The sequence below is a fragment of the Daucus carota genome, chromosome 2, assembly GCF_001625215.2.
Source record: "Daucus carota subsp. sativus chromosome 2, DH1 v3.0, whole genome shotgun sequence".
NCBI classification, from domain to species: Eukaryota; Viridiplantae; Streptophyta; class Magnoliopsida; order Apiales; family Apiaceae; genus Daucus; species Daucus carota.
In genome coordinates, this window is record NC_030382.2 from 44,257,239 (window position 1) to 44,284,683 (window position 27,445).

Genomic DNA, 27,445 nt, shown 5'->3' on the forward strand with positions numbered 1-27,445 from the left:
CATGAAAAAAAGTTAAAAGCTCTTACATGCTTTTTAAAAGAGAGGAGAGATGATGAGCTCTTAAATTTTTAAAGAGTTTCTAGGAGCCCATTGGAGCTCTAATTTTTGCTTTGCTCTTTAAATTTAAAGTTAAGAGCTCATTTAAAGAACCCCTTGAAGATGCTCTTAGAGCAACTCCAATGCACCCATTCCTTACCTATATTTGATCTACATGGACAAGATTTGAGGATTGAGAACAAAAAGAGCTCCTCCAACGCAACTCTCTATCCCCTATTAATTTTAGGTGAGAGAAAGTTCAACCCCTTATTTGAGGGATGAAAAAGCAACCCCCTACATGCTCCATGTCATCACCAGCTCATATCTCCTCTTATTTTTCTGTTATTTATTAGTGCAATCTTTCTCTCTCCTTGAGTTGTATATATAGATTTAAAATATAGGGAATCAAATAGGGAACACCGTTAGAGCAAAATAGCTTTTTGATCCCCAATATTTTAGGTATCCATTAATATAAAATATTTTAGGGGTTGAAAATAGGGAATTGCATTGGACTTGCTTTACTCAACTTAATTAACAACTAGCAAGCTAACCAAACCTATTACGGTAACATTAGCCCATCTTATAAAATATAATATATTTATTTATTTGAAATTATTTTTAAAATTGAGATAATATATATTTTATTTATTTATTTATTTAAATAGTCGGTTCGGTTCGGGTTTTTTTGGTTCGATTTTAACTAATAACCGTAACCGAACCTATAATATCAGTTCGGTTTTTTATTTTTCGATTTCGGTTTTGGATCAGGTTTTTTCAGCTCGGTTTTAAGGGTTTTTATCGATTTCGGTTTTTTGCTCAGCCCTACATGTCGCCATGACTTTAAAAGCAATTATACCGTTGACTCTGCTAATCATAAGTTTTATCGCGATACATGTCAATCTCCCCTCACTAAGGGGACCTTCTTCTCATCATCATGTCAGTTCTCCGGCGAAAGATGAAAATTCTTCGGCGACAGACGACGACAACGACCTCATATCCACACTAATCAATGAAATAAGTCTGGATATTTCTCCAATATTTAGTCCATACGATGACAACAACCTCATATTCAAGGGCGGATCCTGATAGGGGCAAGAGGGTCCTTAAATTTTTCTCCAAGGTGGACATGACTTATTTATGTTATACAACGGTAAACAATTACATAATTAAATACTATTAAATTTCTTCTTTATGTTTTATTCCGATTAATCATCACTACAAAATATTATATACGACCATCGTTATTTCCGGAGTTGAATCGGCCAATGATCATATACACACTAATCAATGAAATAAGTGAGGATATTTTTCTGATATTCAATCCGATCATTTCTCCGACAACATCTCCGGTTCCGACGATGGGTGACTATAACGAAGGCAACTTATCAAATTTAAATGGAGTTCGGCTCGCCTCAGGTGACTCTTGAGCTAAACTCATATGTAGCTCGTTTATTATCAAGACGGGGTTCAACTTAGTTTATTTGAACCCTGGATCTTATAGCGCTGCTCAGCATTTTCAATTTCAATGTGTCTTCCAGATTTCTATAAGAAAATGATAAGAAAATGAAAAACATATATAGATATCAGTCAATTTTGATAACATAAGATTTGATTGCATAGAAATTCATTAAGAGTACAAAATCATATTAATAGCTTCTTTCACAAATAGAAATACAATCTTATTATCTAATCACGAAATGTTACATCCACCTGATAACATTTACAATCTAAAGCAGAAAAGGCTCGAACAATATGAACGCTGGATTCTTGCTTGCGCAAGGAATCTTCTGAATCTGATTGCCGCTTGAAAGAAATATTACTAAGGAAATCTCTGATCACAGGTTTAAACTTTTCCACTCCCTTGGTAATCAGAAAGAACAAGATCCTGTAAGCAGCCACCATGGCCAGCAGGATTGTCATATCAACCCACTTAGAATAACCCTTTTTCACTTGCCAAATATCTCGCAAAATCTCATTACCTGTAATATTTGGAGGCCCTCTAGCCTTTTCATTAGGAAATGTCAGGCCTATGTATTCGTTCTTGTAAAAACCTTGAAATGCATACTTGTGAAAGGAAATATAATGTATTGGGTATTTCCAGAATGGCTTTGGCATATCATCTGGTAGTCGACAAAATCCGCCAGTTAGCATCATTATGCCTTGAATTCCAGCACCTGCTATGATTCCCATAAGAAAATCTGGTACGACGCTGGCCACCACCATCATTAGACTCTCGACCAGCATCATGCAGATGAAGAGTAGTAAGGCGTAGTACACAAAATGGCCGAATTCCTTTTGGAGGCCAACAAGATAATAAGATATCACTCCTGGTATAAGCCCAATCAGGAACAAGAAAGGAACTGATGATAATGTGTTGGCCACAACAAATGCAGCTACACCGTAGTGTCCGTTCAATCTTTCTCTCGTAAAAATCTGAAACGTAAGTTACATCGTGAGGATTTTAGTTTCGGTGTTCTATAACAAATGATTGTACTTAGCTCAGAGATGAAATGTAGATTAGTTTGGTTAATTAACCTTCATATCTTCTACAAAGGAAGGGAAACCACCGACTGCCATAAAAGTCAGAAAGGCTGCAATAAACATGAGCATCGAACCTCTAGCCTGTAGATTATGCCAACTATAAGATAAGACACCATAATGATGATGTTCTACTAATAAAGTATTCTAATATATCAATTGTGGTTACCTGAATTGAGCCATAAGTGTGGCCAATATCGCGAAACAAAGAACCTATGCAGACAGCAAGTGTAGTATAGATGATCAAACGTAGCCAGTAATACCCGAGATCCCTGTGCATGTTGAGGAACGATCTTCTAGTAAGAACAAGGCATTGAGTAACAAAGCTTGCTTGGCTTCCCTTACGAGTCACAGTTTCTACATTCTGCAGACATAATGAGAGTATTAATAAAGTAAAGGGTCCTCGTCCTGACATGTGTATGTTGGGGAGGGCTTATGTAATATTTTTATTTTGGACTATTGGATGCATGGTCAGGATTATAACAAAATTCTGTCATGCTCAGCCTTTTTTTTCCGCTGGATACTAATGAGTATTTATCTCTTTAGCGGTTTTTTAATAGAAAGTTCAAATGGTTATCTACATGTCTAACAATTTTTTTTAACTTTGATGACTGAAATGAATATTTACTGTGCAGCGGAAAAAGACGTTGAACATAACAGAATTTTGTTCTAATTCTTCATGTTGGATACAATCCAAAATCAGTATGTTATATAAGCTCTTCCTAACATACACATGTCAGGACCCTAAAGTAAAACATATATGGGTTTATAAATTTTAAGCATCAAAAGCTTGCATTAACTGAACACATAACACTATTGGAATGCTTGTGTACCATTTGACATATCTCAGAAACTCGATTTTGAACTTGTTTGCTCTGCTCTGATGATTGAAATGCCTTGACAAGAATATCAATAGCTTCCGCAGCAGTTTGACCGCCATTGATTTTTTGCTCATCTTCCTATTAATGATATGTCCATATACGAATAGTTTCTTAATAACCAAGTATGCTGATAAAATAAAGAAATGGTTCCTTAAAGAAGGCTGTAGGTAAAGTAACTTGAACCAAATTGATACTTACAGTGTCAAAATCTTTGTTAATGGTTCGGAGGAAGTGATCAGAGGGGCTCCTCATTGCCGGGCATGGGAAACCATTTGATGTAAAAAACTGCAAAGATACCAGATTTTAGATCAAGGAGTGGTAATCTCATAATTCTCGAGACGTAAAGAATACTTGTACCTCATTCGTTCCTCCAGTGGAACCAAAGTAAACTTGTCTGCCTGAGGATAGAAGACAGAGATTGTGAAAAAGCTCAAAGACTTCGGCACTAGGCTGATGAATGGAAGCTATGATGGTTCTCTTGTCTTGCTGAGCTAGTCTGATAATACGGCTCATGACATGATAAGAGGCTGCACTATCCAGTCCACTGGTGGGCTCATCAAGAAAAAGAAGACTCGGATGTGTTAGGATTTCAATGCAAATGCTCACTCTTCTCTTCTGTCCACCACTAAGACCCTTCACAGTCCACCCTCCGATTCTTGTGTTCATGGCATTTTGTAAACCCATATCAATTATGGTCGTCTCGGCTCTTTCTCTCTTTTCAGCAATCGGCATTGAATTAGGGAGTTGAAGTTGAGCAGAGAAGTAGACCGCTTCCCGCACAGTAAGTGTAGTCATCAGTGAATCATCTTGAGTCACGTATGCCTGCATCATTCAAAATATTATTCTAACTAGTTTATGCCCGTGCCAAGCACAAAATTATATAAATTTTTTTTTTTTAGCAAAAAATTATATAAATTTTTTAAGTTTATTATTTATTTGAAATTTAATATTATTTTTAATATATTTATTTTAATATATTTATTTAAATTATTATTGTCGAGATACAAAACTTGTTACATTAACATACTCATATCTAATTATGTTTAATATTACTTTTAAAAAAAAAATATTTTCAGAATACATGTTATGAGATGAATTTATTTCAAAATAGGTAGTTTTATTTTAATAAAACCATTATGTTGTTTTTGATTCTAAATAGACGGAAAAAAAATTCGACACCAGCATATATAAATTGGCTGAGAGGGTATTATATCTTTAGTACAACTAAATTTTTTTAATTCAATTGTTTTAGACCGTGTAATAAATATTATTAAGTGTAACGCTAATTGAAGTTCTTATAAATTTAATATTGATAGATATTTGTCAAATTAATATAGAATTATAACAGAGATTTTAAATTATTTTTTTGACAAAGTCTTGTAAACTCCTTTTTATGACTATAACCAGATAATTTACGGTAATTTTATTCTCCTTGAGGTTTGCATTTGTCATGATAATGCTGCCACCACCTTTTCACGACAGTGCTACCACCACCTTTTAACTACGGTAAAAATCTTTCTTCAATAGTATAACATTGAAGTTTTTAATTATAAAATACTAATCAATATCATCTGATAATTATAAAATCCTACTGATATTGAAGTCTTTAATTATAAAATCCTAATTAATATAAATGTCTTTTATAATAATATAATGAAATTATAAAATCCTAAGCAATATGAATTTTCTTTGATATTAGTTTAATGATTATTGTTATTATTAAATAAAAAATTATCTAATTATAAAATCCTAATAACTATAGAAGTCGTCTTTAATTATAATATCTTAATCAATTTCATGAATATTATAAAATCCTTACCAATATAAGTATTTCAATGATAATACAATACTTAGGTGTATAATAATAATAATAAATTAAATATAATATAAGATAACCAAATTTTGATATTTTTGGTACTGATATTCCACCTAAACATATGGTTAATACCTGGTCATGTTGTCATTCGACTCATTCTTATTATCAAAATCAAAGTGTGAGAGCTGGAATGTGATTTCCATCTGTGTAACTTACTGAAGTGCCGAAGGCCAGCGTTTGTTTGCGGCCATTAACTAGGATATCTCCACTTTGTTTTGTGTTTGAGCCTAGCCGCCCTGAAACGTTTGATCATTGAGCAAAGTTGTTACTGTATAGATCCTGATTGAGTTAGTACCACAAGGAAATGATCTTAAACCTGATTATGCTTTTGGAACCTAAGGCTTCTTTATATGTGAGCATGAATTAATTGTTTACTTATACAGTTATTGTTGATACTCTATATTCTCTGCTGATCTAAAGGCTACCATACTGTCACTAGTACAAAAGCTGCTTTTGGCATCGGCTAATTGGCATCTGTTGTAAAAGTATCCAAAGCACATAGCATGTACCAATTGTTCCATTTATAAAATTAGAGTACAAACTTAATTAGGTTGGTTTGTTATGTGGATCAGTAGTTCACCCAAGTGTGTGCATGTACCTGAAATATTTGATCATTGAGCAAAGCTGTTACTGTATAAATTACTGCGAGCACTGAGTAAGTTAGTACAACAATGCAACGAACTTAAACCTTATTACGCTTCTGGAACCTATAGCTTATTTATATTTTTGGATTTTCTAGTGTTTGCCCATGACACACACTAACAATCACTTTTTAGTTAGGTGATGTATTTTTATTAGTTCTCTTCTCATTAATAATGATGGCCCTCTGCATGCACAAAAATCTCTCCCAATTAAAATTTTCCATCTACGTAAAAAGTAGTTGTCAGTTTGTACCTACGAGCACACACTAGAAAGACCCTTGACATCGGTTGTCAAGGTATCCAAAGCACATAGCATGTACCAAGTTCCATTTCTAAAATTAGAGTAGAAACTTAGGTAGGTTTGTTATGTGGATCAGTAATTCACCCAAGTGTGTGTACCTGCTAACGTGTCAAGAAGAGTGGACTTGCCGCAACCCGAAGGACCCATGATGGCCAATGACTGACCAGGTTCGACAAATCCAGTTAGTCCCTCCAGAATGGGGTTAATAGGCTAAATCATAATCAAACTGACCTCTAAGTTGCAATTTCATAACTGAACTCAAAAAGTTTGCAATCGACTAACTAAACTAATATTTAGTTGCATTTTGATAATTAAACGAGAAAAAAGTTGCACAGCCGTTAACTTATACTCAATTGTAACGGAGAGACGTTAAATTTTTTAAACCGGCTGATTTTGTTGTTATTTTTTTCCAAGCGCAAGTGACCTTAAATAGTGGCTTCATTGTTTACCATATACTGATTTCTTCATCTTAAAATGATGGTTCTGCATTCGAAAGAATATGGACCTACTTGGAGCTATGTTCTCCTGAGTCCTAAATGTGGATAAGTTCATCAAGTTAAAGCTGATGCTTTCCGTATCCGCATATTATTATATGTTCATTTATCGGCCAAAATCCTCAGCCACATCTCTCCATTTGTTCCAGGCAAGTGAATTTCATATATTTGAGTTTTCTTATTAAAGCTGAATTTGTAGCAGTGAAAATCTAGAGAAAGAAGTCGAGTTCAGTAATGGTGTTAGGTGCTTCTGTATGAACATGTAAGTATATATTGTAATTGGGTCGGGTTCTTCATTTAACTACTGATGGGTTATGACAAGCAGCAAGCTTAATGGATGTTTTTTTTACACGTCATCCAGCCACATCAGCGCTCCGTTAACTCTGTTAAATATTTTAACGGCAATCATGTAAATGCAATTAAATATTAGTTTAGTTAGTCGATTGCAAATTTTTTGAGTTCAGTTATGAAATTGCAACTTAGAGGTCAGTTTGATTATGATTTAGCCTATTAACCCCTCCAGAATGGGGTGTCGACCACCTTTCTTAGATGGCACCGTCACCCACACATCGTTCCATGTCATGTAAATTCTGGCACCGTCATCTCTAGGTGCACTCTGCACTCTTTCAATATCTGACACTCTCGATGATCGATTTTTCCATGATCTTTTTTCATCATACAGTCTTAGCGAAGCGGCTTCATGGCGGCTCGCATTCGCAATCAGAGGCGGCTCTGGCTGCGGGGGAGGCACGCAGTTAGGACAAGGGGCATTGGGAAATGGAAACTTAGTACTAGGATATGGATGGTTGTATAATTGTTGTTGATGCAGAGCAGGAGCTATAGTTTCCTCCTGAGCAACCTTTTCGGCTGTCAAGAACTCTAGCAGAGTTCTTGTCGGGCTGCCACCTGGAGTCCATGCTGGAACCTCAACTGTAGAGTCCATGCTCACACTCTCTGTTACTCTGTAGTCTGTGTATATATAATGTGCTTCTTTAATCTGGGATACGACACTGTATTTATAGGTTTTCTTTGTTGCCCGTTTTTGTTGAATTTTTTGTTTTTTAATTTTTTATGTGAGGTCGTTTTTGTTGCTTTTGTGCACATATTGTTTCATAGGCGTTTTAGTCGTTTATGGTACCAGGTTCATTGACTATTAATTACCATTCTTAAATTCTTTCTGTGATTTTAATATGTCCCGCTCTCCTGAGAATTAAGATCTTTTTCATCTATTATTATTTTTATTACAACTTGAGACCTGAGGTGATGTCCATTCTGTATTTTACTCGATAGTACAAGAAACAAGTATCTGTTTTTCAATATTTGACGTTTTGACTTTTGACACATATTTTTAAATGTTCTAATCGGATTGTTAAAAATATTATTTTTATTGATTTTTTTTGTGAATTAAAATTTTGATTATATATTTTATTCAGCAAAAGAAAATTTTAAAAATAATATTTTTAACTACCCGGTCAAAAAACTTAAAAGTGTGTGTCAAAAATCAAAACATCAAATAATAAAAAATGGAGGGAGTATATCGTACCGTATTATATACTCCCTCCTTCTCAGGCATTTCTTTAAGCTTTCTTTTTTGGATGTCTCGTCTAATTTTTTATATTTCAAATTTACCAAAAATAGTTTAATGAGTCCTACCACTTCTCCTCTTTTTTTTTTTTTTGCCTTTTCACATTACTTTACTCCACTCTATATTTTTATACATTAAAAATCAATGAGACCCACCACTTCACTAATTTTTCTTTATCTTTTTCACTACTTTATACATAGTATTTCTTAACCTCCATGCTCAATCCATTACATAAGAAATGGGAGGGACGGAGGGAGTACGATGAAAGGAGGCATTTGTATATTAATCTTTTATTTTTTGTATAAAAATATTTATATGTAGAAATTTATTGAACAAAGAAGATTAAAAAATTAACATATGAAGGTCACATTGTTTTTGTGTGTGAAAAGTATATTTACTACTAGGTACCCCTAATTTTTATACAACGTTTTTGTATTGCTGGGCAAGTATTTTAAGATTTTTATTATAATTTATTCTTAAAACTACTTGTTTCAAAAAAATATTTAAATATTACATTTTATTAAAAATTTAATTTCAAAATAATTTATAAAATCATATTACTTTAATTTTTAAAATACGAGCCAAACTCTCACCACCAAAATAAGTGATAAGGAGTAGAATATTTAAAGTAATTTGGAGGAAGAAAATATATGATAAGGACGTATAGAAACAAAATTTCTTTGGGAAAATTTTCTAGTCGTAGTCAAAATAGATGGACTTGAAATTGATGCCAAAATTAACAGCCCCCGATCCATATTGTTGTATAATAATAAAAGTAATGGAAAATGGATTTTTTTTTTTCACCCAATTTATTGTTTGTTTAGAATTCTACCATTAAATTATAATCTTTTTTCTTTTAGTCACTAATATTAAATTCGAATTTTTTTAATCACTTAAATTAAGTTTGGATTTGATTATTAACAATATATTATTTTTTGTAACATTATTAAAACATAATTATAGTATGCGATATTATGGTAATCTGATATATGTTCCTATCTTTATATATAGGACTTCATATATCCTAGATAGTTTGTGTTGGAGGACAAGTGTTTGACACACATTTTAAGGTTCCTAAAAAGTTTAGTTTTATAAATTATTTTAAATTTTTTCCTGCATAAAAATTTAATATTTGAATTTATATACAAGAAAAAGAAAATCTCAAAATTTTAGGTAATGAACTATGTTCTATTAGAATTAAAAAATCTAAAAAATTGAGAAGAATTATAATTTGAATTCTAAAAATTTATTAAATCATCAATATGAAATATGAAGTCAAATGACTTCAAACAGTATTTAGGCCGGAATCCTTGGACGAAATTACTAAGCCCAAATTGAAGATTTACACGATCAACCAAACAAACAAACTCAACCGTAAGACTTCAACTCTTACAAAAGTAAACAATTGTTTTACTCTATGAATTTGCTAAAAATAATATTATAAGCCTCTCAGTAATCCTCTCACATATCACATATCAATAGATGACTCATAAGCTTTTTTCTCATGGATTAAAAAAATTTAAAATGACTATAATAACATAAGCCATTGTAATTATAGTATGAGATCATACGACATACAAGAAAATTTAAATAATTCGTAGTTGTAATTCGAATACCAAGGGTTCGCACGAGTCCCTTTATTTGTACAATCTATTTATTATACATTTAGAATAAAACTTCGTCAAAAGGACGAAGTGGGACAATCCCATTATTTAATTAATTTCGTCACGCAATTAATGAAATGGAAATGTTTTAGAGGTCATTTGAACATGAGAGGACCATATTTCAGTGCTAGTTTGGCCAAAGATTGATGGGGATTTTGGCCAATTTCAAGCAAGTTTCCAAGAATGGGAAGCCCTTTGCTAGTTTGGCCAAGGATTGGTGGAGATTTTGGCCAATTTCAAGCAAGTTTTCAAGAATGGGAAGCCCTCTCGGACCGGGTGGAAGGTTTTTTCGTCGAAAGATTGAGGTGAAATACCCCGGAAGCAAGAGAATGAAGGACAAATATTAAAGATAGCTTTGAAACAATTCCATTTAAGGTGGACGGGGATCTTAAAATCAAGTAGATGATAATAAAAGCAACTGACTATAAGTACGAAATATTACTGATTTTCCGGCGAAAGACGACGACAACGACCTCTTATCCAACACTAATCAATAAAATAAGTTGAGATATTTCTCCGATATTCAGTCTAGACGACAACGACCTCATATCCACAGTAATCATTGAAATAAATGGGTATATTTCTCCGACATTCGGTCCGGCCATTTCTCCGACAACTTTTCCGGTTCCGACGATGGGTGACTATAACGAAGACAACTTATCTCACCTGACTCCGACGTTTCCCGATCAGAATTCCACAAATTTACCCAATCAGAATTCAACAAGTCCAGATCCGCCCAATCAGAATTTCACAAGTCCAGATTCGCTAACACCAGCGGCAGAGATCGAGAAAGCGAAACCGGCGATTCCTCTGTGGCGAAAGCGAAAAGTTCGGGGACTCGGGAGTGTGCCGTTTCTAATGTGTATGTGTGACAATAAGGATTCAGAGGCGAGCTGTGTTGACTAGACAGTGAAGGGATAATTTATTTTGCAAATCCTGTTTAAATTTGATGTATAAAAATTGATGTTAGAATAACATTCTGTTTTGATGTTTTTTATTTTTGTTGTTTGTTTGGATTTTCTTGGTTAAGAAGATAAGTAACACATCCCCTCTCCCATGTTTTTCAATATAAATTATATGTATACAATGCTAGATTAAAAGAGCTTGTTCAAATTTAGATGGAGTTTGGCTCAATTTAGATGGCTCTTGAGCTAAACTCATGTTTAGCTCGTTTATTATCAAGACGGGGTTCAGTTTAGTTTATTTGGGGATCAGGATCCTGTAGCGCTACTCAGCATTTTCAATTTCAGTGTGCCTTCCAGATTTCTATAAGAAAATGACAAAAATATATAGATATCAGTCAATTTTGATAACATAAGATTTGATTGCATAGAAATTCATTAAGAGTGCAAAATCATATTAATAGCTTCTTTCACAAATAGAAATACAACCCTACGATCTAATCACGAAATGTTACATCCACCTGATAACATTTACAATCTAAAACCGAAAAGGAACGCTGGATTCTTGCTGGTGCAAGGAATCTTCTGAATCTGATTGCTGCTTGAAAGAAATATTACTGAGAAAATCTCTGATCACGGGTTTAAACTTTTCCACTCCCTTAGTAATCAGAAAGAACAAAACCCTGTAAGTAGCCACCATCGCCAGCAGAATTGTCATATCAACCCACTTAGAATAACCCTTTTCCACTTGCCAAATATCTCGCAGAATCTCATCACCTGTAATCGTTGGCGGTCCTCCAGCCTTTTCATTAGGAAATGTCAGGCCTATGTATTCATTCTTGTAAAAGCCTTGGAATGCATACTTGTGAAAGGAAATGTAGTACATTGGGTATTTCCACACTGGCTTTGGCATATCATCTGGTAGTCGATAAAATCCGCCAGTTAGCATCATTATGCCTTGAATTCCAGCGCCTGCTATGATCCCCATAAGAAAATCTGGTACGACGCTAGCCACCACCATCATTAGGCTCTCGACCAGCATCATACAGACGAAGAGTAGTAAGGCGTAGTACACAAAATGACCGAATTCCTTTTGGAGGCCAACAAGATAGTAAGATATCGCTCCTGGTATAAGCCCAATCAAGAACAAGAAAGGAACTGATGAAAATGTGTTCGCCACAACAAATGCAGCTACACCATAGTGTCCGTTCAATCTTTCTCTCGTAAAAATCTGAAATATAAGTTACATCGTGAGGATTTTAGTTTCAGTGTTCTATAACAGATGATATGAACTTGAGCTCTGAAATGAAATGTATATTATGTTTGGTTAATTAACCTTCATATCTTCTACAAAGGAAGGGAAGCCACCGATGGCCATAAAAGTCAGAAAGGCTGCAATAAACATGAGCATCGAACCTCTAGCCTGTAGATTATGAAGAGTATTTGATAAGACATCATTATGATGATGTTCTGCTAAGAAATTATTCTAATATATCAATTGTGGTTACCTGAATTGAGCCATAAGTGTGGCCAATATCGTGAAACAAAGTACCTATGCAGACAGCAAGTGCAGTATAGATGATCAAACGGAGCCAGTAATATCCTAGATCCCTGTGCATGTTGAGGAAGGATCTTCTAGTAAGAACAAGGCATTGAGTAACAAAGCTTGCTTGGCTTCGCTTACTCGCCACAGTTTGTACATTCTGCAGTAAGAAAAAGTAAGAAAAAGAGACATAATGATATGTTAATTAGAGTAAAGGATCCTCGTCCCTTCCTAACATGTGTATGCTAGTAAGGGTTTATGTAACATATTGATTTTGGACCGTTGGATGATTCATCCAACGTGCAGGATTATAACAAAATTCTGTCATGTTCGTGCTTCTTTTCCACCGGATACTAAAATCAGAAATTTCCTATTCAGCAGAAAAAGTGCGTTGAACATGACGAAATTTTATTATAATCCTGCCCGTTGAATGCATCATCCCACGGTTCAAGATCAATACACAATATGTTATAGAAGTCATACACATGGGCCCTAAAGTAATATATATGGTAGATAAGTTGTAAGCATCAAACGCTTGCATTAACTGAACACATAATAATATTGGAATGCTTGTGTACCATTTGACATATCTCAGAAACTCGATTTTGGACTTGATTGCGCTGCTCTGATGATTGAAATGCCTTGACAAGAATATCAATAGCTTCCGCAGCAGTTTGGCCTCCATTAATTTTTTGCTCTTCTTCCTATATATGATGTGTCCATATACGAATAGTTTCTTCATAACTAAGTATGCTTATATAATAACGAAATGGTTCTTAAAAGCAGGTTGCAGGTAAGTAACTTGAACCAAATTGAACTTACAGTGTCAAAATCTTTGTTAATGGTTCGGAGGAAATGATCAGAGGGGTTCCTCATTGTTGGGCATGGGAAACCATTTGATGTAAAAAACTGCACGAATACCAGATTTTAGATCAAGGAGCGGTAATCTCATAATTCTTAAAGCGCAGAGAATAATTGTACCTCATTTGCTGCTCCAGTGGAACCAAAGTAAACTTGTCTGCCTGAGGATAGAAGACAGAGATTGTGAAAAAGCTCAAAGACTTCGGCACTAGGCTGATGAATGGAAGCTATAATGGTTCTCTTGTCTTGTTGAGCTAGTCTGATAATACGGCTCATGACATGATAAGAGGCTGCACTATCCAGTCCACTGGTGGGCTCATCAAGAAAAAGAAGACTCGGACGTGTTAGGATTTCAATGCAAATGCTCACTCTTCTCTTTTGTCCACCACTAAGACCCTTCACAGTCCACCCTCCGATTCTTGTGTTCATGGCATTTTGTAAACCCATATCAGTTATTGTTGTCTCCGCTCTTTCCCTCTTTTCAGCTATGGGCATTGAATTAGGGAGTTGAAGTTGAGCAGAGAAGTAGACTGCTTCCCGGACAGTCAGTGTAGTCATTAGTGAATCATCTTGAGTCACATATGCCTACATCATTCAAAATATTCTTATTCCACTGTCATAATTTATAAACTTATAATAACTTGAGTCCGTTTGGCTGACTTAAAATTGTGACTTATGACTTAAACGTAATCTAATGTGATAACTTAAAGTCCAGACAAACATGCTCCTAGTCATGTTGTCATAGACTCATACGACTGATTCTTAATATCAAAATCAAAGTGTGAGAGAATATTTAAACCTAGACAATGATTAGCTGGAAAATGATTTCCATCTGTGTAACTTACTGAAGTGCCAAAGGCCAGCGTTTGTTTGCGGCCATTAACTAGGATATCTCCACTTTGTTTTGTGTTTGAGCCGAGCCGCCCTGAAATATATGATCATTGAGCAAAGTTGTTACTGTATAAATCCTGATTAAGTTAGTAAACAAGGAAATGAACTTAAACCTTATTATGCTTTTGGAACCTAAGGCTTCTTTATATGTGAGCATGAGTTAATTGTTTACTTATACAGATATACTTGATACTCTATATTCTCTGCTGATCTAAAGGCTACCATACTGTCACTAGTACAAAAACTTCTTTTGGCATCGGCTAATTGGCATCTGTTGTAAAAGTATCCAAAGCACATAGCATGTCCCAAGTTCCATTTATAAAATTAGAGTACAAACTTAATTAGGTTGGTCTGTTATGTGGATCAGTAGTTCACCCAAGTGTGTGCATGTACCTGCTAATGTATCGAGAAGAGTCGACTTGCCGCAACCCGAAGGACCCATGATGGCCAATGACTGACCAGGTTCAACAAACCCGGTTAGTCCCTGCAGAATAGGGCGTCGACCACCTTTCTTTGATGGCACCGTCACCCACACATCGTTCCACGTTATGTAAATTCTGGCACCGTCATCTCTAGGTGCACTCTGTACTCTTTCAATATCTGACACTCTCGATGATCGATTTTTCCATGATCTTTTTTCATCATACAGTCGTAGCGAAGCTGCTTCATGGCGGCTCGCATTCGCAATCAGAGGCGGCTCTGGCTGCAGGGGAGGCACGCAATTAGGACAAGGCGCATGGGGAAATGGAAAGTTAGTACTAGGATATGGTGGTTGTTGATGCAGATCAGGAGCTATAGTTTCCTCCTGAGCATCCTTTTCGGCTGTCATGAACTCTAGCACAAGTGTTCTCGTCGGGCTGCCACCTGGAGTCCATGCCGGAACCTCAACTGTAGAGTCCATGCTCACACTCCCTGTAGTGTCTGTATAATGTGCTTCTTGAATCTGGGATACGACACTGCATTTATAGGTTTTTTTTGTTGCCCGTTTTTGTTGAATTTTTTGTTATTCTGTTTTTTCTGTGATGTCGTTTTTGGTGCTTTTGTGCACATATTGTTCATAGGCGTTTTAGTCGTTTGGTACCACAGTCATTTGACTAGTAAATACCATGCTTGAATTCTATCTGTGATTTTATTTTGTCCAGCTCTCTGAAATTTAACATCCTTTTCATCTTTTTGCTGTATTGATTGGAATACTTACGTTCTTTGACAATTTTCCAAAATTGTTTTTAATTTTTTTAAAATTTTAATTAATAATATATAATTTATTTCACCTATATTGATTATGATAAATTCATGTATGCACATGAATCACCCGACTACAAGTCTACAAATAATAATATATCTGATACATATAAAATCAAAATTTGGTATAATATTGCTACTTACCACGACGTATAAATTAAGTACCGTATAATATTGCTACTTATATGTACACACTTAAAATTTGCATCAAACGGTTCATATTATTATCGTCTTGTGTCTTGTTGTTATTTTTCTTTCTTCGATAGGAATGCTAACTAAACTTGCTTATTCATCAAAAATATTACTATATATATTATTTTCTCTCTTTTTATTTGTATCTTCGACAACTTTTACATAAAAATTTGTTTCAATTATTGACATCCAAAGTTACCAAATATTTAAACATATGTATAATAAGATAAAAAAAACTATATATCTTTAAGTTGATAATACATTTTTTATTTTATTTTAGGAGGATGTCAAAAATTACGATTTTGTTTGGAACTCCTTCCAATCCAACGAAGAGCTAAAAAAATTGTTAGAGTATATCACATCGTGACACAAAATATTTTAACACTTTTTTTTGATATCCCCGTTTGAGTTGCTCTAGCACACTGGATTTGATTGACGTTGATACTCAGCAACTGGCATGAATTATTTAACAAATGTGTAATTTTGGCGTCTACTATAAGTAAACAAATATACATTGTGCCTTTTTATGATGAAAGGACGCGTTTCTATATATTATCTTTTATTTTCTATATAGAAGTAAAAGTAGTAAGATTTTATCAAATAAAGGAGATTAAAAAATTCATAAAAGAGGGTCATATTTCTTCTTCTTTTGTGTGTGATTGAAAAGTATATTTCCTCTTCTGTTCCCTCATTTCTATATAATTTTTCTAATTAATTGACATGTACTTAAAAAAATTATTATAATTTATTAAAAAATTTTGTTTCAAATAAATATTTAAATGTTACTCCCTCCGTCCCTAAATACTTTTCCGTGTTTATCTTTATCACGTTTGCCAATACATACTTTTGATCATTAATATCTTTGATTTTATATTAGTACTAGCTTATAACCCGTGCAATGCACGGGCGGTTAACATATTTATTATTTTATCGTATATATTTTAAATTTACCTAATTTTATTGTAAAAATAAAATTATGATGGAATAATGTGGTTGAATAAATATGTTAATCAACAGTTGGATAAATTCTTCATAGTTAAGTCCGTCAAATGACTAATTAAAAATTAGGTCGAACATATATATTTTAATGAAAATGTTAAAATAAAAAGTATACTATAACATGTTATAAATTCAAGAGCTCCGTGGACCATGGGTCGAATACCAACCGATTCACCAAACCCAACTAATTAACCAACCAACTGAACTTTTTATTTTCGGCTTTAATAGTGTAATAATATACAGGGGCCGTTTGGGTTAACTTAAAAGAAGTGCTTTCTTACTTAAATCAGAGAAGAAAGTAGAAGTGAGAAGTAAATAAGTTAATAAAGTGTTTGGGAAAGAAGCAGAAACTCAAAGAGAAAAGCTAGCATTCTCATCTTGTTAAAAGTGCTTCTACTTATTTACACAAAGGGTCATGAAAAGCAGAAGGCAGAAGCAGCTCCTCCTGCTTTCGCGAAACAAACACCCCCCATATTATATGATAGATTTGTAATATCTCTTTTAATGTGAGATCAATAGAGTATTTAAAAATAATGTTATTAATGTATTTTGGTTGAATAATATCACATGTTATTTATTAATAATTATATTTAACGATATTATATTTTTATATATATGTAGCCCGTGTTAATTGTAAAAGCTCGATTTTTTTAGTTAGAAAATCTAAAAAGGATAATGCGTTTTGATTAAAAAGGCAATTACTATGTTTCTCGATATTATTTTAGAAGATTGAATTTTTTTAGCTAAAAAATATATAAAAGATAATTTATATTAGTTAAAAAGAATAATTTGTTATATATATAGGCCCATACTTTGGCCCAAGTACCAACCGCCCGACCAATACAATAATACTCCTTCTATTTTTTATTATTTGACGTTTAGACTTTTGACACATATCTTTACGTATAAATATGTCGCCCATGTCCTTATTAATTGTCAAATATTGATTTTTTTAGTTAGAAAATTTATAAACAGATAATATATTTTAGTTAAAAAAGTAATTACCATGTTTCTCAATGTTATTTTAGAAGATTGAATTTTTTACTCAAAAATATAAAAGAGGTAATATATTTTAATTAAAAGGATTAATTGGTTATATAGATAATCCCGTACTTTGGCCCAAATTAAAAAGAATAATTGGTTATATAGATAGGCCCAGAATAATTGGTTATATAGATAGGCCCGTACTTTGACCCAAATTGAAAAGAATAATTGGTTATATCGATGGGCCCAGAATAACTGATTATATAAATAGGTCCGTATTTTGGCTCAAGTACGGACCGACCAAACTTTTAATGTTTCGGTTTTAATAGTATAGTATAGATTAAATATAAAAATTTCACCGTATTAAAGTACTCATAAATACGAATCCAACAAAAACACTCATGACTATATTAATCTTATAGATTAGACATGAATTAGTAATTTGTCTCGTGTTATAAACAGTGCCGATATTTCAAACGGACAATATTTTTAGAGACGATGGGAGTATATATTTATAAAAGAAAAATAATTACACATGACTAACTTGTGAAATTTATTATATAAAAATACATGTCGAAGAATGTCAAATATATACAAATGCATACAACTCCCACTTATTAGGGAGTATACCGTTAAAGTAATTTGAAAGGAAGAAAATATATGATAAGTTTATATAAAAGCAAAATTTTCTAGTTATAGACTTAATAGTCAAAATAGATGGACTTGAAATTGATGCCAAAAGTATTTACCACCCGGTCCAAATTGTTGTATAAAAGCAATGACATGTAATAGCAATATTACAGTGTTGTAAAAAGCGGGAATCAGATTTAGTCGGTGAAATTACGGAACAAGGATTAATCGGAGATTAATTGAATTGATCGGGGATTAATCGGATTAATTGGTGATTAATCTGATATTTAATTAGTTTGACGATTTACGGAACATGGATTAATCGTGATTAATCACCGATTTTTAGAACAAAAGTAATAAGTACTGTAATTAAGAAAACAGACTGCCATCCGTGTTTGACCGGGAACGAATTTTCGTATGCATGTAACTATGCAAGTACCACAAAGTAAGACTAAGTTCAATAACTTACGCAATTTCTAAAATCTTAATTTTTTTAATTGTCCCATTCTATTTTTTTGTTAGTTAAATTAACTCTCATTTCAAATTTCATTCCAATCAAATGATCCGCGGCTGCCAATATATCTCGCGGTAACAAAAATGTATCTTTTATTTATCATAGGTTAGGGGGCGGCTTTGAAGCTGTAGAAACAAAAAGAAGGCTGATGCTTTCGGCCACTGGACTCTCGCCATCTAGGGTGGACTAAAAATTATAAATTACTCTTTTATTATTTTAAAAAACTAAAAATTACATCTTAAACTAGATTAAAAATTATTTCCAGTGACATATTCTTTTTTATTTTATCAATTAATAACATATTAATAAATTTCAGTTAAACTTGGGTCAATTTGACCAGCACAAAAAACCAAATGTGACAACTAAAAAGGGACGGATGTAGTATTTAAGTAATGTAACAAAAAATGTTAACCCATTTTCGAAAATTTTAGCCATTACTTATTTTTAGGTGATCTCTATTCATTACTTATTTAGTATTTGTGAATATAAAATTCATTTTCCTCTTTTTTACTTTATCTTTTCCCTTCTTTTCTCCTTCTTTCCCGCAAATTTATTATTAAAATAATAAAGGAACAAAAATAGGAATTATTATTAGAATTGATACTGAGACTTAATATTTTATATTATTAATAGATAATGATATATGTAAAGATGCACTCTCAAACATTTAATTATAAATATATATATTAATATTTTTAATATTAACTTGATTGATGTTGAGAGCCTACCCATATAAAAGTTGTTAGAAAAAAGCTTAATAAGTCATCTTTCTTATACCATGTGACGAAAGTCCTGCACTTTGAAGTTTGAAGACATGAAATCATTCACAGCAGAGGACCAAGAGTCAGTCCCTCCATTCTTTTTCCAATTAGGAGTCCTGCCTTGCGAGCATCCCGGCAAGTTTGGAATAAGGAATCGGGTTAGGATGAATGGGGTTAGGTATAATTTATAATATCATGTGTTTGGTTAAGTATTGAAATAAATTTGTTTAATTTTAAATATTATTATGTTATTGATTAAATTATTTTATTTTATTAGATGAAAATTTATAAATATTTTTATTATTATTGATAACATTTATTTGTACAAAATAAATTTTTGTTATTAATAATAATTATTCAGAAAATAAAAGAAAAACACTAATATGATACCCATACACCATCTCATACTCACCTCTTTCTTTGAGTTTCTAAAACTCATCATAATTTAGTATTTGAGGTATGAGTATGAGAATTAAAAATGTCCAACCAAACATCAAGTATATATTGGTTTGGTTGATTTCACACTTGCCGATTGTTTATGTCATCCATGAATCTGACACCTGAAACATTTATTTCATTAAGGGTAAACATTTAATAGCCCGCGGAGAAAAAAGATACATATACCTCCAATTATTCAAACCGCAGGATACAAGGTGACAAAAATGCAGACAACACATGCAGTTTTTAACAATGTCAGGAGAATTCTGAGTCACTTCATTCTCCGTAAGACTTCCTCTTAATTACAAAAAGTAAACAATTGTTAGAATTTACGCTATTAATTTGCTAAAATTAATATTATTGTTATTGATATAAAACACAAATCGTGGCAAAAAAAAAAAAAGATATAAAACACAAATAGAAGACTCTCGGTAATCCTCTCACATATCACATATCAATAGATGATACTATAAACTCTTCTCTTACGGATACAAGATATTCAAAATGACTATAACAAGAGATGTATAGTACAGTATTAATTAGTACCAGCGGATTTACATAATTCGTAGCTTGTATTCGAATGCCAAGGCCCAAGGGTTTGCATGAGTCCCTTTATTTATACAATTTATTTATTAGGAGTCCAGTATATATTTAGGTATAAGATTTCGTTACATTATTTAATTAACGGGAACAGCAAAGTGGGCCAGCTCCATTATTTAATTAATTGTATGAGGTAACTTGTGTAACGGGGACAGGGACAGTAACCAGTGGGACAGCCCTAACGAGAGTTAGGCCGTACGTCTGGTTCATGTCAAGTTCTTGAGGCTTCATTCCGTGTGGTAGCTTCCATTCAAAATGATACACCAAAGAAGCAATCATCAAGCTCACCACCCTGTGCGCCAATGGAATCCCGGGGCATATCCGACGACCCGACCCAAATGGAAGAAATGAGAAATGTTGTCCCTTAAAATCCACTTCTGAGTCCAAGAATCTTTCGGGCTTAAAACTTGTAGGGTCTTCCCAGGAAGTAGGATCTCTGGCAATGGCCCATGCATTCACTAGCACGGGTGTGTTCTTTGGTATCTCGTAACTGTTTAGATTAACATTTGTTTCTGTCTTGTGGGGGAATAAAAATGGAACAGCTAAGTGTAATCTCATGGTTTCCTTCACAATTGCTTGCAAGTAGGGTAGCTTGAGAAGCTCAGATTCTTGGATTCTTCCTTTTAATCTTACGGACTCTGATATTTCGTTACGTAGTTTCGTCATTTTGTCAGGATGAAGTATTAGCTCTGTCATTGCCCATTCAGTGGTGTTGGTGCTCGTGTCGGTTCCACCTAAGAATAACTCCTGAAAAATGAAGAAATTATGAATTTTTCACGTAATTAATGAAATGGAAATGTTTTAGAGTGTTGTGAATTGTGATGTACCACTAACAGGACTTGAATGTGTTTCAAGGTAAAATCAGATTGATTTTCTTGGCTGAAATCAATTAAGGAATCCAAGAGATCTCCGTGTTTCGGTAACTTATTCTCTCTATGTTGTAAGCGCTGATGAATATAATCATCGCAGAGTTCCTCGAGGCAACCGTATGCAGCGTTCGCCATAGGCCTTAATTTTTGAAGATCAAAGGCTTTAAGCAGAGGAAAATAATCTGCAACGTTGAATTTCATCGCGACATCCATGATAGTCGCCACAGCATTTTTGAATCCTTTGCTATCTTGATGGTCATATTCGTCGACATTAGTAGAGAAACAGGTGTTTGACATTTGGTTTAAAGCCGTGGTAAAGGCCAACTTGGCAATTTCCACGCCTTGTTCTCCTTCTGATTTGCTAATTTTTTCAACATGTCGAACCATTTGGTCCATCACACCGTGACGTAGCTCACATAACGAGTCTAGCTTGTGTGAGTTTGTTAAAAAAGTAGTTAAAACTCGTCGAATCATGCGCCACTCGTCTCCTGTGTGCAGCCACGCCACTGCATGGGAGGGGTGTTCTAGCGTGCTGATGGCATCTGGGATGATCCTGCCAGAAATATCAGCGTCGTGCTTTTGCAGAACAAGGCGAGCCGTATCTGCTGAAGAGGCAACGATGGTGGTGACACTGCCTTGGTGAATGGTCATGAGAGGACCATATTTCTGTGCTAGTTTGGCCAAGGATTGGTGGGGATTTGGGCCAATTTCAAGCAAGTTTCCGAGAATGGAAAGCCCTCTCGGACCGGGAGGAAGGTTTTTTCGTCGAAAGATTGAGGTGCAATACCCCAGAATTAGCAAGAGAATCATGGACAAATAAAGATAGCTTTGAAACAATTCCATTTCAGTAGATGCTAATAAAAGCAACAGACTATAAGCACAGAATAGTAGTATAGTACTGATTCTTGTAGTGTAATAATACTACTGATTATGTTTCCAGAATGCAGTACATGCTATGCTGAAGGCTTCAGCTAGCACTCATATTTATATGCAAAATTCTACTGTTGGATAACATAAACACTAAACAGATCTAACATGATAATTAAATTGGCTTTCCAAAAAATTCAAAATCTGTAATTTGTTAGATTAAATTGAATATAAAACTGCAATTCTATAGAAAAAGGACTGAAGGATAGTTAGATTACCTAACAGTCTTATACTCGATGGTTAAAACATTGTTACGAAGTGCATAACATTTTTTATTATGAAAATAATTCCAGTTATATCTTTACAGAGTAATTATCCATTAGGGTAGTAAAAGTGAGTTACCATCTGATCACAATATTGATCAAATAAGAACAGTGACTTCTTTGTTTCTTTATTGAAGTACAGAAGCGCAATCACTTTTCAGAAATCAAATGTGGTGTGCGCGCATTAGGGTTGTAGAACTTCATCCTTAGATTGTGTTCACCTCATAAAATGAAATGAGGGAATAATCGAATGAAACTATATAAACAAGTTTTATGGAAATTGAAGAAATTATGAGGCAATAATGATCATGATCAAATATGAGTGAGTTAAAATTTTTCATGAAAAATATGATAGGAAAAGATGATGAACATATGTAATCAACAATTCTTTCAAAACATGTAGGTTAGATTTTTAGTTAAAATAGTTAGAATGAAATGATTGAAATAATGAAAATTATAGACAATTTCACTAATCAATCATAATTTATAAGACAAATTTCATTTCATTCTCTCCTCGTTTCATTTGATAAAGTGAACACAACCTTAGTGTTTTATTTTATTGATAGTTTTTTCATGTTAAATCCGAAAAGAAATATTTTACTCAATAATTATGAATTCATTAAATATTAATTAGAAAGATTTACTTCTATGTCGCAGTAGGTACTTATCTTTATGTTAATTTTTGTTACGAATTTTGAAACTTCTATAAAATATAGTTCATAATTTTTCTTTATTTTTTTATTTAATAAAAGTTTGACATTTAAATTTTTATTCTAACTTTTTTTTTAAAAGAATGTTATGCCTCAAATGCGTGCAAATTAACATGAATCCAAACAATACGTATGTTCCTTCGATTAGAAGACTTCTTAATAATGCTCATTTCAAAACCTTTAAAATCTGTTAATAAAAAATATTTATATTCTATATTATACATATGATAAACATTTTCAGCTTCCTGTACCTTAGCTCAAAATTATGGTCGTGTTTGGGAGTTAGAAATTTTGGACAAAATTAGAGGTTTGAGATATTTTAAAATTTTGATTATTAAAATAAGTTAATATTTGTGTTTGGTAGTTAGCGGATTAAATAGTGTTTTGGACCCAAAAAGCTAATTTTAAAAAAGCTACTTTGAGAAGTTTTTGAATTAGAGGTTTGGTTTGTATCAGAAAAAACTAATCAATCAGCTATTTATCAAATAATTTTATGAGAAACCGCTAATTTAATCCGCTAATCAAAATATTTATTTCAATCAATTAATCAAAACATCTAATTCAATTCGCTAAAAGTTAACCGTTAATCCAAACACGGCGGCTACAGTAGACAACAAAATTAACGTAAGGCCTCGAAGAAGATGCTCGATTTGGAAGTATAGGCAGACTCATTTCCTGACAAATATGGAGGGCCTCCAGGCCGCACATGTGGACTCAACTATTTTGACTACTACGTTAGAACTTAGAACAGGATTCTCAGCAGTGCCATCTAATTCATGCACATTTGTATTTTAGAAAACAAGCCATCGAATTTGGCGCCATTTGGCTCATTATGTAGAATTACTTCAAGTAAAGAATTAATATAAATCAAAACTATCACCTATAATATCTAAAAAGGAAGAATATTTATTTAATATCAATAAATATAAGTTGATTTACAAGATATCTATATTTTAGTAAAATTTATAATTTACAATTATTTTAGATATTTAATAATAAAATTTTATACGCAATACAAAATTTAAACATGTAGGAATTTTATAGAAATTCTATCATGTTTAAACAAAAAAGGTTTTAAACATGATAGGAATTTTATATACCTGTTTCAGAAATCAAATTGTTTGAGAGTTTTAAAAATTAAACAAGTAATTTTGTTTAATGAGTTTATGTTTTACTTGATATCATACCGGGTATATTACATTATTTTAAAATTTGTTATTTATAATTTTATTTAAATTTTAAACACATGCATATTTATAATTTTAAGAATATCTAATCTTCTATTTATCGTTTGCATGAAGTGATCAAATCACTGCTTTTCTTTTTTAGAACATTACGAGTCCTCGTATAACCAAAAATCCAGAATTGTTAACTAAGGATTGCAAATATATAAAATACTGACCGACTAAATATACATGACATTATTATGGGGGCAGCCGGCAGGTGATAAACATTGTGCTTTAAAGCATTTGACAAGGGGAAAGGAGTCTCGTATATTCTTCTTACCTCTTCTTGTTTATTATTATTAATCATGATTTCAAAATAATTAGACCCACAATTATGGACGGTGTCCGGTGCCCACATTGTTGTCCCAGGCAACGCTTTGGCTTTCAGCCACAGCTTTCACATGTTTATGCGACTATGCATGAATAATTTGGCACCTGACACTGACGTCAAGCTAAATGTTTAGGGGCTGATATGTTAAATCTTTAAAAACTTTATTATTAAAATAATAAAGGAACAAAAATAGCAATTATTATTAGAGTTGACACCAAAAATAGATTCTCCAAATTACTGAGACTTAATATTTTATATTATTAATAGATAATGATATATGTAAAGATGCACTCTCAAACATTTAATTATAAATATATATTAATATTCTTAATATTAACTTGATTGATGTTGAGAACCTATGTGACAACCCGGATTTTCAGGAATTATTTTATTATTTTTATTCATAATTTTTCCAGAAAAATGAGAAATAAAATTCAATATTTTATTCTAGTTTGTTAATTTAAAAAAAATATTTGTTTAAATTATATCTTTGCCATTTGGGCATGGAAAAATATATGTTGATCGTGCAATTATTTGTTATGAGATTTAATTGAATTATTGGTGTACGATTATGTGTGTGTGCATTTACTTCTGTTTTAATATTATTATATTATTTTATTAAATTTGTTTTCCTCTTAAATGGATTGTTATTTTTGGAAAAATATAAAGATGATTTGAGAAATTATTATAATTGCTCAATAGTGATTAAAAATATTTTTATGAGTTTTTAAAAATATTAAAATTATATTTCTATAAGGACATGTTTTTTAATTAGTTTCCGAACGCAGCTAATTTCGTAATTTTGTATAAATTGTGAAAATGCTCTATAAATCCCAAAACTTTTATTTGATTAGTTTTATAATATTCCGAGATTTGTAAAAATATTTCGGTAATTGTCGGGAGAAATATTACTAGTATGTTATTCCTGTAAATTAGTCAAAGGGATAAGTGATTATTGAGCAATTGATCTATAGTGGGCTAATTGCAGTGTTCTAAAAATCCCCGATTTAACCGATAAATCCCCGATTAATCCTCTGCAAGGTCGGCTACCGATCCGATTTTTGAAATCCGATTAATCCTTATATATATTTCATAATCGAAGTATATGTGATAAATTATTAAAATTAAAATACTATATCACTTTAAATATGAATAATTATAGTGTTTATGAATATAGTAAATATATTAGTTACTAAATAGCTAATATAATAATAACTAAATATTAAATAATATTTTAATATTAAAATAAACCCGATTTTAACTCCGATTAATCCTTCCGATTAATCCTCGATTTCCGATTAATCCTTAAATCAGTAGCTCAACCGATTAGGTCCGATTCCCGATTTCTGTAACACTGGCTAATTGTGATAATAGCATGTGCTCACACCCTTTTTCTTGTTTTGTGCCACGTATCAACCCCTCCGTTAATCTCTCGACCTCACCGTCCACCCAGTGGACCGCTACATCCCGACACATCTTTCCGTCTCCATCTTTCACATCTCTACTCACCGCACACTTCATCTTCATCACCGTTGGGCTCCGCCGGAATCACCTGCTGCCGCCGCGAGTTTTCACCGCCACTGCCCTTTGTTTCTTCCCATGCTCGAAGCCAGTCACGATCCTTCAATTCTTCTGCCAATTAACTCCGTTTTCTGACCAGCAGTCCACCCCATCTTTGATTATTCCGATTGGGTATATCTCGAATTTTCTCCTCTATTAGTTATGTGTGTATGTATATGTGTAGAACTGATTGTGTGATGTCTATTGCTGTGAATTAGTAAATTTTAATTCAAATCAGATTACACACAAATATATGCAGTTATATGGGTTGTGTTAATTATAATATTTGTTAATTGCAAGGGTTGTGTGGTATTAAACTGAATAGTTTAGTATGGCTTATTGTTGTGTACTTGAATTAACAAGAGTATATGACCGGGTATCAAACTTTTTGATTTGAGAATATATGTATAAGTATGTTGCTTGTTTATATGTTATTGGAAGGATAGTTTAAGAGTTTAAATAGTGGATTAAAGATTTAGAATTATACATAATCAAGTCGAAGTTTTTAGACTGCTGCTGGGCTGTTTTTGAAGCACAGTTCTGGGCTTATTGAGTCAAGTTTTATGTTTAATATTTCTGTGATAAAAGTCTCCTTGATGTCTAGTTTATGTGCGCGAAAGAATCGAATCGATTCGATTAGCGAGCTAGGAGATATGACAGTGTTTTAGTATGGTATGTGCAGAGTACAAAACTGCTTCGTTTTTCGACCTTCTAAACTAAAGTTTAATTACTTAAACTTTGATTTCCAAGCCAAAACTTATTTTGTAGCTACTCAGGGAGTTTAGGGAGGTCTTACAAAAATTCAAGTGAAAAACTTGTATTTTTGATTTATTAAAAATGTTTGAATGTCGGCAGCGCAAACTTGTGAAAAAATTCTGTTTTGATGTCACAAAGAGAATTTTTGTTTTTACAAGTTTAAATCTATGAGTTGGGTTTGAAATTTCTATGACCTCTGCGTATAAGATTTATAAAGATCTCGGAGGTAT

General features: G+C 32.9%; 3 protein-coding genes across 3 annotated transcripts; all 3 read right to left on the reverse strand.

Moving 5' to 3' along the window:
• Nucleotides 1–1,627: 1,627 nt before the first annotated feature.
• On the reverse strand, nt 1,628–7,757 carry LOC108210237 (ABC transporter G family member 1). Its single transcript, XM_017381536.2, has 9 exons — nt 7,283–7,757; nt 6,372–6,460; nt 5,488–5,567; nt 3,813–4,277; nt 3,654–3,740; nt 3,408–3,533; nt 2,744–2,938; nt 2,572–2,658; nt 1,628–2,469 (listed from the first exon to the last, which is right to left on the reverse strand). The coding sequence occupies exons 1-9, from the start codon at nt 7,708–7,710 to the stop codon at nt 1,723–1,725; spliced, it is 2,304 nt and encodes a 767-aa protein (XP_017237025.2). The 5' UTR covers nt 7,711–7,757; the 3' UTR covers nt 1,628–1,722.
• Nucleotides 7,758–11,306: 3,549 nt separating this feature from the next.
• Nucleotides 11,307–15,154, reverse strand: LOC108210236 (ABC transporter G family member 1-like). The gene is made up of 8 exons (XM_064087733.1): nt 14,607–15,154; nt 14,168–14,247; nt 13,443–13,907; nt 13,284–13,370; nt 13,040–13,165; nt 12,427–12,621; nt 12,255–12,341; nt 11,307–12,149 (listed from the first exon to the last, which is right to left on the reverse strand). The coding sequence occupies exons 1-8, from the start codon at nt 15,112–15,114 to the stop codon at nt 11,457–11,459; spliced, it is 2,241 nt and encodes a 746-aa protein (XP_063943803.1). The 5' UTR covers nt 15,115–15,154; the 3' UTR covers nt 11,307–11,456.
• Nucleotides 15,155–20,387: 5,233 nt separating this feature from the next.
• LOC108208301 (cytochrome P450 76T24) lies at nt 20,388–22,399 on the reverse strand. The gene is made up of 2 exons (XM_017378818.2): nt 21,401–22,399; nt 20,388–21,320 (listed from the first exon to the last, which is right to left on the reverse strand). The coding sequence occupies exons 1-2, from the start codon at nt 22,283–22,285 to the stop codon at nt 20,694–20,696; spliced, it is 1,512 nt and encodes a 503-aa protein (XP_017234307.2). The 5' UTR covers nt 22,286–22,399; the 3' UTR covers nt 20,388–20,693.
• Nucleotides 22,400–27,445: the final 5,046 nt, after the last annotated feature.

What these genes read in the sequence shown, in the direction of transcription:
- LOC108210237 (XM_017381536.2), bottom strand. Translation starts at nt 7,710, where the DNA reads ATGGACTCTACAGTTGAGGTTCCAGCATGGACTCCAGGTGGCAGCCCG. An exon ending in CGCTGGCCTTCGGCACTTCA is followed by an intron (nt 4,278 to 5,487) that starts GTAAGTTACACA and finishes TGAATGATGCAG; the next exon opens with GCATACGTGACTCAAGATGA. An exon ending in CCTTTGTAGAAGATATGAAG is followed by an intron (nt 2,470 to 2,571) that starts GTTAATTAACCA and finishes CTTACGTTTCAG; the next exon opens with ATTTTTACGAGAGAAAGATT.
- LOC108208301 (XM_017378818.2), bottom strand. Translation starts at nt 22,285, where the DNA reads ATGGAATTGTTTCAAAGCTATCTTTATTTGTCCATGATTCTCTTGCTA. An exon ending in ACATTCAAGTCCTGTTAGTG is followed by an intron (nt 21,321 to 21,400) that starts GTACATCACAAT and finishes TTCATTTTTCAG; the next exon opens with GAGTTATTCTTAGGTGGAAC.
- LOC108210236 (XM_064087733.1), bottom strand. Translation starts at nt 15,114, where the DNA reads ATGGACTCTACAGTTGAGGTTCCGGCATGGACTCCAGGTGGCAGCCCG. An exon ending in TCTTCTCGATACATTAGCAG is followed by an intron (nt 14,248 to 14,606) that starts GTACATGCACAC and finishes CATATATTTCAG; the next exon opens with GGCGGCTCGGCTCAAACACA. An exon ending in CCACTGGAGCAGCAAATGAG is followed by an intron (nt 13,371 to 13,442) that starts GTACAATTATTC and finishes GTATTCGTGCAG; the next exon opens with TTTTTTACATCAAATGGTTT.